The 13,915-nt window shown below is 47.7% G+C and overlaps 1 protein-coding gene across 1 annotated transcript; it reads right to left on the bottom strand.

Moving 5' to 3' along the window:
- On the bottom strand, nucleotides 1–12,938 carry LOC136326648 (polyunsaturated fatty acid lipoxygenase ALOX12-like). The gene is made up of 14 exons (XM_066262919.1): nucleotides 12,804–12,938; nucleotides 12,069–12,273; nucleotides 10,432–10,513; nucleotides 10,220–10,342; nucleotides 10,023–10,126; nucleotides 9,638–9,798; nucleotides 8,959–9,102; nucleotides 8,091–8,300; nucleotides 4,532–4,618; nucleotides 4,129–4,298; nucleotides 3,509–3,630; nucleotides 789–889; nucleotides 491–661; nucleotides 1–364 (listed from the first exon to the last, which is right to left on the bottom strand). Exons 1-14 carry the CDS (start codon nucleotides 12,936–12,938, stop codon nucleotides 185–187), a joined length of 1,995 nt encoding a protein of 664 aa, XP_066119016.1. The 3' UTR covers nucleotides 1–184.
- Nucleotides 12,939–13,915: the final 977 nt, after the last annotated feature.

Genomic DNA, 13,915 nt, shown 5'->3' with positions numbered 1-13,915 from the left:
AGATCATTCTATTAGGGAAGAAGGAATAAGGACAATGCCTCATGCTAGTGAGAGGTTTAGGTAGGGAAGTCAAGAGGAGCAAATAGAACCATAGCAAGTCAGACTGAGGAAAATGTAAATACCAGGGGGAAAATACCAACTATGGTGTTGGCCTAAAAGTATCTGAAGGGTGAACAGTCTGGGCTCAGCTAGTGATACTGTTCTCTATGCGGCTGGGCTTCAGGTATTCATAGGGAAGGTCTAGCTGCTCATTTCGGGCCACGATTTCCCTTTCCAGCTTGTCCAGATCCATTTGAAATTGTTTTAAAACAGCCTTGGGCTCAGGACCTGAGAAATATTCTTCTTTGTGATGTCCCAGGGGTACCTGAAGCAGAAAGAAAGGATCAATCATCTTCTATTCCAAGAAACAGGGACCCAAACTCCAGTTCCTCACCCTAATGTCTCCTTGTTAGTCATCAGCCCCCACAGTGTTCCAGGGGTCCCCTCTCACCATATCTGCATGCGGCCGACACAGGAGCCATGTGATAGCCATTTGAACACAGCTCTGCTGGACATCAGGTAGTGAGCCCATCACTGTGGCCATTGTGACATCTTCCTTGGTGGTGGGTGGGGGCATCCGCATTGAGCATGGGGTATTGGGGACCCAGGCATACCAGTCATACTGGGGGAGAAAGAATTTCAAATCAATCTGAAACTCTGATTTAGGACCCTAGACCCCAACTCTCTCCCGGAAGTGTCTCCTAGCCCAGAAACTTGTTCTCAGAGACCAGGCTTTCAACTGTCCGTACCTGGCCCTGGTTGATGGCCCCGTGCTGGGCAGAGCATGTGAAGATACACATGGTAAGGAAATGGCAGAGCTGAGCCCGAGACTGGAAGGATACAGGGAAACCTAGAAAAAAATAACAAAGTTTAGACACCATAGTTACAAAGGAAATAAGGAAATAAATGCTGATGTCTTAACATGTCCATGTATTAGAATTAGTGTTTATGCATTCACTTTTTCAAAAGTTGAACTACTATTTACCAGACACTATATAGGCATTGGAAATATGCTGGTTGGGAAAACAGACTATAGTAAAAAGAATAATAAACAGAATAAGTAAAATTACATACAGTATGTTAGATAGTAATAAGAATATAAGGGCTCTGGATAATTGGCTCAGTGGTAGAGTGTTGGCGTGGTGTGTGGATATCCGGGTTCAATTTCCAGTCAGGACATACAGAAGAAGCAACCATCTATGTCTCCACCTCTCTCCCTCCCCATCCCTCTCTTTCTCTTCCCCTCCCACAGACATGGCTGGATTGGTTTGAGTAGATCAGCTCCAGGCACTGAGGCTGTCTCCATGGAGCCTCCACTTCAGGCACTAAAAATAGTGCATGGCCTCAGATGAGCAGAGCATCAGCCCCAGATCGAGGTTGCTGGGTGAATCCTAGTCTAGGCGCATGCGGGAGTAAGTTTCTCTATCTCCCCTCCTCTCAGTTGAAAAAGGAGGAAAAAAATATAAGAAAGGCAGGGAAAGGAGATCTGAGAAGTCAAGGAGAGTAGTTAGTAATTTGGTACTGGATCTGCTGCTGACTATCTGCATTACCTTGGACCAATGGCTTAGCCTCTCTGAGCTTCTATTTTCCTCTGAAAATAAAGATAATAATAACTACCTTATAAAGACGATGATGCATGTAAAGACCCTCAGTACCCTGTAGCTATGGTTACAAGGTGGAGAGTGGGGAGGTCTGACAGGCTGGTTGATCAATACTCAGTTTTCAAAAAGTGGTTTAAAGGCACAGGACAAAGGTAGGCAACCAAAAAGGAAAATAGGCAAAAGAGTAACAGGCTTTTCATAAAGGAGGATATCCGTATGGCTTCTAAACCTGAGAGAAATTACTCTGCTCTTCTAATCATCGGGAGAATACAACTTAAACTCATAATGTGATAACACAACATCTTCACCAACATGACTAAAGTATTTTTTCCAAATATTTGAGAAGGTATAGAGCAACTATAACTCATACTCTATGGCAGGGGTGCAATTTATACAACCACTTTGGAAAACTATCAGAACCTACTAAAACTGAACATGCACATATCCTACGATCCATCAGTTTCACTTCTGGCTGCATACCCAACACAAATGCACACACAACAATGTTCACAGCAGCAGTGACATTAATAACCTCAAAATGGAAATAGCCCAAACACCCACCAAAAAGAGAAAGGGAAAAAAGGCCTGTGTCATATTCATGAAATAGAATAGTATAAAATAAGAAAGATGACATACATGCTTAAAGTAACAACAGCATGGGTAAATTTCAAACATCTGTTTGTACTTTCATTTATATAAAGTGCAAACAGGTAGAACTAACCTATGTAGTATGAAGTGGTTCCCTTTGGACGGGTAAGGACTGGAATACAATACAAGGAGCTTTCTGTGGAGCTGATAATGTTCTTTGTGCTAATTATACAAGCATGTCACCCACTGCCTTTAACAAGGGTGCTGAGAGAGTGACGGCACACAGGGCACCATGAAAGCCGACGGAGAACAGTAAGGATTCAAGAGGTTAAAGTTTATATTCCAGGAAGTATTACAAGTGCTCTAATGCGGCTATTTCTGGGGAAGAAGCAAGCAAGAGGAGAGCTCATGAGGTGCTGTTGGGTGGATGGGGAAGGTACGGCCCCAGATACTTGCAGGTAAGACTCCACTTCATGGTATGGGCGTGGCTTACTGATGTGTACATCCCCAGGGGCTGGTTTAAGTAATAGCTCTTAGCTAGTGCTTGTAGTTATCACACAGAGGGATTCAAGGTATTGGCGTGGAGTGTAAAGAGGGAAAGTGTTATGGGACGATTCAAAACAGTCCCGGTTGGCCTATGTGCACTAGAGAGAGGAATATGAACCTAGTAAGAGCTCAAGAAAGGTCTTGTCTTTCTTATGGATAAAAATGGGGCAGGAGAACTAAAAGAGCGCACTTTTGCCTAAGAAACTTGAGTCCCAAGGATCGCAATGCTGAGTTTGGGTTTAAGTCAAAATATATACAGTATAGAGACTTTAATTAGAAATGACCTTGTACTGTGGCAAGTGTGCCATATGTCTGGGTCCTCTCTGTATGCTAGACAGTAGCAGGAAGGAGGAAAAGAGAAGAAAATTAGGGTGGCTGACATGGGCTTTGGTAGGAATAATCTCCTCACTTATATCCTTAATTAAGGGAATAGACGACCATTAGGAGAGAGCCTGGCAGGGCCTGGGCAGATTCCTCACTGGCTCTGGTTCTGGCCTTAATGAGCCCCATGGCAGTTCAGGGGCATCTGTGAAAAGGTATGTGGGTCTCTGAGGATAATCCTTGTGTTTCTAGTATTGTCCTGAGTCTTAGGAGGTGGGAAAGGGATCCAAAGGCTTTACATGTAGAGGAAGAAGGGGTGATGGGGGGTTGGGTCACGTCCCCAGAACTCAAGGCTGAGAAGGGGCTCTGGACAGAGTGTCTGAGGAGCTCCCTTCTCTGGGGAGGGATCTCACCTCGGTCCTGGGCCTGGCACAGCCCCACCTCAGTGATCTCTCGACACCAGGCCTGCAGCTCAGGGTCCCCTCTCACGACATCATCCCCGGGGTAGAAGAGGTGGACGATCCCTTCCACGTACCTGCCCAGAGGAGGGGGCTGAGCTCCTGGAGAGCAGCAGGCTGTGGCCTCTGAGCACTACTCCTTTTCTGTGCCCTCTGCCCACCTGCCTCTCGCTGGGTCTCAGTATAGATCCTTCAAGACTTGCCTTATGGGACGTTGCCCAAGTTCTTTCTAAACACTAGCTTACTAAGGAAGGAAATGTGGATTGTTACTTTTAAAAGAATTCTGTACACAATTGATAATCCCTCTTCATAAGAAAATCCCTGATTCCACCAGATCCATAGTTTTTCCCACCCACACAGCTTTGGCTGCATACACTGTCTATTTCAGTCTCCCCATCTTCAGATCCTACCCACAGTCTCCTTACTCTCCCTCATCGCTCCCAGGATCGAGTCCTCTGCTCCTCCTGTCTGGACCTTCTTGTTTCACGTTCTCTTTGTCCCATGCTGACCTTAGGCCAAAGCCCTGTTCTCCCTCTCCCCAAAGCCCTTCATTCTTAGCTCCCACTCTCACCCACCGGGCAATGATCTCCCAGAGCCATAAAGCATCGTGGGCATAGAGGGCACTTGGGATTCCCAGCAGGCCCCGGTCAGCCAGATCATCAGGAGGACAGAGTGAGCGGTAGGTCAGCTGAGCCATGGCGCGACGGAGCAACTGCACAAGGGCCCTGCCACCTGTGCTCCCTGTCTGTGCCAATAGAAATGAGAGGTCATGAAGGAGGAAACAAAGCTGGAGAACACGGCATACTAGATAAAGGGTCAGATGTGGGCTTTTCAGATTTAATGATATTGGTATAATGGGAGAAGGATCCTGGGTTTAAGAGTCAGGGCATTCACAAAGGTTGGTCTGGAATCATTACAACAACAGGAGGTCATAGAGAGTTGGCTAATGAGGTGGCCCCACACTCCATTACCTCCTACCTTATCAAATAACCCTCCATCTGAGATGAGGCTGGACCGTGCCCGGGCATTGATCTCCATGGTGTAGCGGGTGTGTGGGATCAGGAGCTGGATGGAGAAGATGGGAAGGGGTGGTTTATGGAGGACATGGTTGGGTCCTTCCATGTAGTGTGTGGCACTCAGCATGGTGGCCTTCTCTCCTGGCAGTGCCCTTGCAGGCTGCTCTCCTTCTGCTTCCCTGGTCATTCAGTCTCATGTTCTCCTATTGTCCTATGTGCTGGGCTTTGGAGTCTAACTGGTTAGGATTTTAATCTACACTTTGCCACTTGCATTGATACCAAAGATAATAAACTCTTCAAGTATCCATCTCTTTATCTCTTTACAGGGGATGATAACAGGGTCTTTTATCACAGGTGCTGTGGTGATGTTTATGTGTACAATGTATCAATGTTTAGTCCACTGCCTAGCACACAGACATCCTTGAATAGTAGCTGTGACCATTACCATTATTATTTTCATCTTGAGTGTAAGTGTTCTTTGAGAATCAGCCCTTTAACTATTGATTTCTTAAAATAATTTTTCTATCATGCACATCCTTACAGCTTTTTTTTTAAGTGAGAGGAGGGGCAATAAAGGGACAGACTCCTGCATGTACCCTGACTGGGATCCACCCCGTAACCCCTCTGAGTCCAGTGCTCGAATCAGTTGAACTATCCTCAGTGCCTGAGGCCTACACTTGGACCAACGAAGTCACTGATTGTGAGAGGGGAAAAGAGAGAAGGGGGAAAGGGAGGAAAAGAGAAGTAGATGGTCATGTGTCATGTGTGCGCTGACTGGGGATCCAACCCTGGATGTTCACACGCCAGGCTGACACTCTACCCACTGAGCCTACTGGCCAGAACCTACGATAACTTTTCTATCATGCACATCCTTACAGTTTAACCTAGCTTTTCTATTAATTTTTCAAAGCTGCTCATCCAATCCCTAGTTTTTCTCCCCTTGCATTTTTAAAATTTGGGGTCTGGGGGTGGAGAGGGTACTTGCAGTCAGAATTAGAGGAACATATTGATCTATCTTCTTTACCAGCAGAGGGCCTGTTGTGAAATCTCCTCTTGCCACCAGTGGGTCACTATCGGTTAGGCCCCCTCTCTCCTGCTTTCCCTTGGCCATTAAGAAAGGCCGTCTCATCCTCATATGCCTTTCCTTTAGTCACAGACAATGTTGTCTGTTCCTGAGGAGGAGGAGTCATGAAATATTGGTATTTATATGAGCTGGTGATGCTGCGTGGAGGGAAAGACACAACTGATATCACTGGTGCCAACATATCAAACAACTCGCATTGGTCTGAAACTCCAGAAAGATTACAGAGGGTGCTATGTTTCACAGCCCAACATCCACATGAGGAGAGCAGGTACCAGAAAGCAAAGAACTAATAATAATAATAATAATAATAGCAAGAACTATGTTTTTTGTAGCATTTAGCCTGTGTCATGCTGTTCTCTTGTCTCTCATCAACTCTACAGTGGAGCTCCTATGATCCACATTTAGAGATGGGGACAGTGATCATACATCTGGAAAGTACGGAGGGAAGGAGTTGGGATTCAGACTCCAGCAGTCCGAATGCAGGGCCTGCATGGGCGGGTAACCTTTATGAAATGGGCAGGCTTAGCCCTCCTGGTGGCCTGATAACAACTCATCTGTCTGCCAGGGGATGAAGTGGTTATGCTGAGGCAGACAGGTGCAGAGAGGATGTCAAGGGGATTTTGTAGTGTAGAAGAGGGTTTAACCACTAAGTTACACAGAAGATGGTGATGCAAAGGCATCATAAAATCAATCAAATCCAAGATCAATGAATTCTACAATATTAATGTCTATCTTATCTATGTTACCAGAACCCAAAGGGGTCACTGCTACCAATGGACAGGTTTGGGGAAGAAAGTGAGGACTCCTGGAAGAAACACAATTCTGATATTCTACCTAGCGTGTGCTCACATATCTGGCTCCACTTCAAACTCCATGTACCTAAAACTGAACATCACATCTTTGACCTCACATTGGCTTCTCCTGATTTTACTGTTTTTGACAATTCCTCATAAGCTTGCATTGTTTTTGCTCCTGCTGTTATATACATGGTGTCATCAAGATTTTTAAAACATTTTTAAAGCAAGCTCAAGGCTATATTGCAGCCTTCTGGCTAGCAATAGATTGCAGGCTCTCTGTTTGGTTGAATGACAACATTCTGGATCAGTACAGCAGTATCTACCAGGTCGGCTCCTGGGTGTTGCTGCAGCTCAGACCTCTGAGTTTCCTCTCCCACCTTGTACCCAGTTATGCTGCAACTACTATTTCCTTTCATCACAAAGTGATTGCATTTTCCTTCCCACTTACTGAACCACCATGTAATGCACCTCTGACCGGGCAGGTTAAGTAACCTCTTGGGCTGTTCTTTTATCCCTTCGATCCTCTACTTCATGATTCCTAAGTTGTGGTGGAACACCCTCCATCTAAAATATAGTGTTTCTTTGTTTTGTCTCTTAATTTCAAATTCTATTTCCTGATACTTTTCTCTGGTTACTTTGTGTGTGTGTGTGACAGAGACAGAGAGAGATTCAGAGAGAGGGACAGATAGGGACAGGCAGACAGGAAGGGGGAGAGGTGAGAAGCATCAATTCTTTGTTGTGGCTCCTTTGTCTCCTTAGTTGCTCATTGATTGCTTTCTCGTATGTGCCTTGATTTGGAGACTACAGCAGAGAGAGTACTCCTTGCTTAAGGCAGTGACCCTGGGCTCAGGCCAGTGACCTTGGGCTTCAAGCCATCGACCTTTGGGCTCAAACCAGTGACCTTGGGGTCATATCTATGATCCCATGCTCAAACCAGTGACCACACACTCGAGCTGATGAGCCTCTGCTCAAGGTGGCGATCTCGAAGTAATGAACCTGGGTCCTCTGTGTCCCAGTCAAACACTTTATCTACTGCACCACCACCTGGTCAGGCTTCTCTGGTTATTTTTATGTACCATTTGTCTTCACAATTAAATATAAACTCTCTGAAAGCGAGTAATTCTTTTGTCTATCAAATTATTTCCTACTGTACATTAGACTCATTGCTAGAGAATATCAGAGCAGCCTTACAACAAGTGCTGGATATATCCAAAGTGACTTGACTTAATACAATAGATGGGACCTCGCCAGGTATGGAGGATGAGGGAGTTATATTGAGTGGGTCACTTGAATCCATGTTAACACAATAAATTAAAATTAGTAAAAGAAATCGATGGGATCTCTCTGTATTATTTCTTAAAACTACATGAAAAATCTATGATTATCTTAAAATAAAAATAAATTAAACATTATTAAAAAAGCCACAAGGCTCAAGGTCCTGATATAATCATCTCTTCTTCTCCATTCAAAAATTACTATCAAGATATTTTGTTATAGTAATATAGACACTCAATCAGAAGAAGCTTTGTTAACATGTTCCCACCCACATGGCTTAGGCTTTTTAAATCCTGTATAGCTGTTGGGTTGTTTCCTTTCTCTGAGATGTGAGAAAGATGGGACACAGAGGGAAGAGGATGTACCTTGAAGAGAGGGTGCAGCCCTGGGAGGCACCTCATGGTGGCCACAGCGATGACCTCAGCCAACAGGTGATTGTTCAGAACATGATATTGGAGCTCGTGCAGTTGGAAATCAGAACTTCGGACCCAGATCTTTGCCAGGAGCCAGGCTAGCGGAGGATCTGAGGGCAGGAACAGTGGTGGGGTGGGCGAGCTGGGGTTGGGAGGCTGGATCTGAAATAAAGAGAAATTAAGCATTCATTGACCTCATCATATGTTAGACATTATGCTTAACACTCTGGGGAAGCTAATGGCTAAGATTATATCCTCCCAGGGAATTATAATCTAGTAGGAGGAATGAGGATTATTCCAGTGGCCTCTCAATACCTGTGGGAGCATGTGAGTGTCATGATGGCCGGGATCATAGCAGGAGGAATTGGAAAGAGGGAGTCCAGTATGACTGTAACAGTGGTTTGGGAGAAATCTGATGATAGTCTGAGTCAGGATGGTAGAATAGGAAGAAGCTGAACTTCTGAGATAATTGTCAGTTCTCAACAACTGGTTGGTGAGAACAGTAAGAAAGAAAACACACTAAACCAAAGGGAGAAAGGACGTCTAAGAAAGAAGGGGTATTTCACAGATTCAAAGGTCAGATAAACATTGAGTAGCCTTAGCGTGGGAATCAACAGAGACCACTATGACTCTCAGAAAGGCCATTTCCGGTAAGTAATGAGCAGACTACAAGGTAGGAAGAAGATATTGGAGACGAGGACAGGCAGCTCTTACTGAGTGCAGCCGGGGTGGGGGACAAGAGCCAGTGGTCTTTGTGTTTTGGCAGAGGTTGGGGTGAACACAAAGCAGTGTTGGGAGGAGGAGGTCCAGGCCGCCTCACCTGGATGACCATGGGCAGCAGCTTCCCACTGGGTTCCATCTTCAACATGACGAGGGGGGCAGCCATGTACTGCTTCTCTCCTTGGATCACGTTGGCTGGAATTCCATCCAGTAGGATGAAGTCAGCTTCAAACAGGGAACCGTTCTGGGGATAGGAGGAATGTATCCATGGTTACAGTTGAAAACATACTTCCACAGGGCCCAAGCAAAGAAGAAGAAATATAAAGACATTCAGAACAGTTTCTTGCCATTTTCCTACATCAGTACCAAAGTCCCAGTGGCAGAACTGAAGGAAGCTCCAGCACATCAAGCTCAAGTCCTCTCATCTTACAGGGAGGGATAAGACACCACGGAAGTGATCTTCCCTAGTGACATGTGACTTGTCTGTGGCAGAGGTGGATTTAGGATTGGGTATTCCAGTTGATTCTATACCACAGGTATGCTGGCTCTTCCCTAGTTAGGTTGTCCAAGCTCCTTGCCCCGACATCTCCTAAGGGTCTACTTTACTGACTAGATTCAGCCTCAGTGCATTTCCCTACATACTTTATAAGCAGAGGACTCTGCACCCAGGGACAGTGGGTTAGCACAGCCTCCCTTCCCTGACTCACATTTGGTCCCTGCCCTTCACCACGTCTCCCCACACAGACAAGGAGAGGACAGTGTAGGGAGGGAGGAGGTACCTGGAGTTCTTTCTCCAACTGGGCCTGAAGCTCCTCCATCCCCGAGGGCAGCACCAGCCGGGAGGGCAGAGAGGTGGAGCGTCTCAGCAGCATGGGGTTGGCACCATTGAGGAACTGGTAGCCAAAAAGCTCATCATCCTGCCAGCACCGGTGAACCTTCTCTGTGAGATTGGAGTGGATGGTAGGAAGAGGATACTCACCACAATCCAATGTCCCTCTCCTCCAGACCTTACCCCAGGGATTTAGTCATGTGATGACTCCATATGCAGCCTACATATTTTCATTTATGAGGTTTCTTTGGGGACTACACAGTGTGACAGCTCATACTCCATAGCACCTTAAAAGGGCCATCAAGGTGTTATGGAGAACTGAGGAAACCACTGACCAGCCAGGGCAGTCTTCGGTCCCCAGAAGATCTGATTAAAATCTTCCAGTTTGTTCCAGGAACTCAGGAGGGTGTAAACATATTTGAAAGCAATCTCCATAATCCTAGAACAGATATCAAGGATGAAACCATCAATTTACCAAATCCTCCCTATTACTGGATCTACCAGCCCCAATCCATTCTGACCATTTCCTCACCCTGCTTTCTGTGTCCATTCATAGTCCAGCCTCTTTGCCTCGTGGAATCTCATATTTAGAGGGAGATCATCCTTACTGCCTGCAGCTATTGACAGGGGTAACCCTTCCTTCCAAGTGGCCCAGCTAGGAGATGGGGACAAAGGGTAATGAAGGGCATAGAAGTCAGTGATGGAGGAAGTTGTCAGGGAAGGGGGATGCAATAGAGTGGTTACCAGTAGATTTGCTGTCTTTCCTCCAGTTCCTTTTCTCGATGTTTCTGGAACACATCCAAGGTATTGGTTCCTGCCAGGCGGGCTAGGGAGACATTAAGGCAATTGACCTCAGTGCTTTGTCCAATAGCATGCTATGCCCTGGCTTCTTCTAATATCTTATTTTTTAATTGTATGGAATCATACTCTTTTGCCTTTTCTCTGCCTCTTTCTTACATGCTTAATTTCCCTAGTCATTTATCTTCACCCACTCTCCTTCCTTGATTTCACTCATCTCAGATTTCGCATTTGTCCTGAAAGTCCCCTTTTTGACACCCTATTGTACCCTTAACTCAAATTTCCCAGTCTATCCCTATTCTTCACTATCTATGAATTTCATTCTTTTCTTTTCTTTTTTTTTTAACAGAGACAGAGAGTCAGAGAGAGGGATAGACAGGGACAGACAGGAATGGAGAGATGAGAATCATCAATCATTAGTTTTTTGTTGCGCATTACAGCATCTTAGTTGTTCATTGATTGCCTTCTCATGTGCCTTGACCAAAGGCCTTCAGCAGACGGAGTAACCCCTTACTTGAGCCAGCGACCTTGAGTCCAAGCTGGTGAGCTTTTGCTCAAACCAGATAAGCCAGCGCTCAAGCTGGCAACCTTGGGGTCTCGACCCTGGGTCTTTGGCATCCCAGTTCGACGTTCTATTCACTGCGCCACCGCCTGGTCAGGTGGATTTCATTCTTAATCAGCTGAAATGTCCACACCTTTCCTACACTGTGCCATAATACTTTGTTACCTTCCCCTATCCTGGTCCTCTCGTGTCCACACCTTAGCCTGTTCCCCAAAATAATGTATTTCGAATTAGCTACACTTACCCTCTGACCTCCCGTATCTCCACCATCACCTGTTTCCTGAGATAAGACAGTCTATGTGTGCCAAACTCTAAGCACTGTTTCCACATCACTATCTGTATCCAGCTTCATCTCACCTACCCTCCACATCACAACGTTTATAGCTGGTAGCCTCACTTCATCCTGCCCTAGTCTGTACTTATGCCTGCTTGTGTCTCAAAGACATAGATTACATGTTTCCAGTCTTACCTGTCATGCACCTCAATTGTCTCTCATACTTATTTCCTAAGATAACAGATTCTGTATTTGCAGTCCTCATTCATCCCCGCCCCAATCAGGGTGCTTCCTGCCCTCACACTTTCTTCCGTGTTTTTCCTACCACAGCAGCCCTGCACGTCATATCCATGAGCTTCCCTTACCTGTCTCCTCTCGGGGGTCACGCCCACCATTCCCTATTCCATGTGCTAGCCTCACCTGTCCCTGCCCTAACTTGTTCCCAGTCACTAGAGATCTTTCCACTTGACTTTGGCTCGTCTGCTTTACAGCATTGCTGCAACCCCATTCCCTGTGCTCACTTCTAGGGAGGTGGGATCCGCACATCACTAAGTTCCGGTCCAGTCCCACTTCCAGCCTTTTTCATTCTACGTGTAACCTCCCCCACTTCCTGTCTTCTCCACCCTTCACCTGCGGAGCAGCCACTTTGTCAAGCCCTTTGGACCTTCCTCAGTGCTGTCCCCTGCCTCCCGCCCCACCCCCAGGAGTCCCCAGACCCTGCGCCCACTTCCCTGAGCGGCCCCTCACCGGTGCCCTCGGGCAGGGTCAGCACGCCCTCGCCCTGTACCCAGCGGTAGCACGGGAAGGCGGCCTCCTCCGCGCTGGCCCCGGGGCCCCGCACAGTGATGCGGTCGCAGAACCACGCGTCGTCCACCAGGGAGTGCTGTTTGCGCAACTTCACGAACTGCAGGGGCCCCAAGTCGTCCGGAACGTCGTGCTCGAACTCCTCCACCTGTGGGGACCGGAACCCGCTGAGACTTGGTAGCGGGGACCCTGGACAGGCCGTGTTCCCTGGGGGAGGGGGTCTTCTGTGGACTCTGGTGACAAAGCCTCCTGCATTCCCTCCTCCCAACACCACCAGGAGGTCCCACAGCACCGGGAGGACCGGGGCGAGGGGCGCGGGGCGAGGCGCGCAGTGTCCTGAACTGAAGGCTGAGCAGCATCTCCTGCGCCCTCCATCACCTGAGCCCTCGCCGCCTTCGAGCTCTCAGAAAACCTAACCCCCTTGGAGCACAGATTCCATGACACAGGCCTGAGGTCACTTGGTAAAGGAGGGGAGGTAACGGTCAAAAGGAGGGGCAAAGGGGTTGAGCCCGGCTCGGGCCTGGCTCTGACCCTCACCCACCGGGCAGTCGTCCCTTCTCCCTGGAAGTCCCAGTCGGCACCGCAGCGCCGTCTCTGGTCCCAGCCTCCATGTCCCGCCCGCCCTCACGCCGCTGGCCCAGCCCCGGACCCGGCTGAGTCCCCGCCTCCCCCGTCCACCTGGCCCGTCGTCGGGCGCAGCTGCAGCTCCAGCTCCGCCTCCCCGCGCGCCCCGACCAGCCACAGCTGCACGCGGTTGAAAGACCCGGACAAGACCCAGGACCCGGTGGCCACGCGGATGCGGTAGCGACCCATGGTAGCAGGTGGGCTCGCCTGGGTGTCAGAGGTTCGGTTACTGATACCAAAGACTCCGTGGCCAGGGTTCGTCCTATCGCCTGCAGGACAAGTCCAGGGCTTAATAAAGCAGGACTCTGTGCGCCGCCCACTGCAGGACTGGTCCCCACCCCACACAAACCAGAGCCTGGGATTAGCCCATAGGGTGGGGAAAGGCGGACTGCCCTGCCAGCGCGGGGCTGAGCAGTGGGCTTGGCGGAAGATGAGGAGCTGAGCCTGGGTGTGGGAACACATGAAGAGGGGCAGGGCGAATCCACTAGAGTTTCCCTTCTAGACTCTCCGTCCCCACCATCTATTGCCAGCCCACCCCTATCCCGGTCTAAGCACCCCTTTTGTTTTAATACCATTTTCTGAAGGGGTCCTGGGGGCCAGTCCCTTTTCCTGCTGGCAGTGCCTGGTGCCCTTGGGCGATTGTACCCCTGTCTCTTCACCTACCAGGTCTGGTTGCGGAAGGGACATTGGGGTTGTTATTGTGGGCCACAGAAGGCCTTTCTTGAGGAACATTCCAGAATTCAGGAATAAGTTAGAGTATCTCCTGTAATACAACTTTGGTGTCCACGCACCTAGAAATAGTTAATGTATTCCTTTTCTCCTTTTTCTATCCACACCCCCATCCCAAGACAGGTAACCAATGTCATATCTACTGTTTCTGCTTGTCCCCTCCTTTCTGTTAATAGGATTCTTTCATATGGTTTGGGTCATTTCTTCCACAAAAGTGACACTTTTGTTTCTTAGAAGTTGCTTTCCACAGTCACCAATAAATAATGAGAACATCTTCAGCTAACTTTATGGATTATCCTTTGATGGGTATTCAGTAACAATACGATGAGTGCTTTGAAGAACATCTTTGAATGTGTACTCTATGTACCCTTATATTTAGAGGGTAGACTCCCAGAAATGAGATTTCAGACTAAAATGAATGTATATATTTTATATTG

Source organism: Saccopteryx bilineata, chromosome 2 (genome assembly GCF_036850765.1).
Source record: "Saccopteryx bilineata isolate mSacBil1 chromosome 2, mSacBil1_pri_phased_curated, whole genome shotgun sequence".
Lineage (NCBI taxonomy): Eukaryota > Metazoa > Chordata > Mammalia > Chiroptera > Emballonuridae > Saccopteryx > Saccopteryx bilineata.
The sequence above is the reverse complement of the archived record's forward strand: the minus strand, read 5'-3'. Positions and strand labels throughout refer to the sequence as shown.

Excerpts from the sequence above, each read along its gene's own strand:
- LOC136326648 (XM_066262919.1), bottom strand. The coding sequence starts at position 12,938 with ATGGGTCGCTACCGCATCCGCGTGGCCACCGGGTCCTGGGTCTTGTCC. Across the intron at positions 9,799-10,022 it reads ACCGAAGACTGCCCTGGCTG|AGAAGGTTCACCGGTGCTGG; the intron begins GTCAGTGGTTTC and ends CCAATCTCACAG. Across the intron at positions 8,301-8,958 it reads TGCTGCCCATGGTCATCCAG|ATCCAGCCTCCCAACCCCAG; the intron begins GTGAGGCGGCCT and ends TCTTTATTTCAG.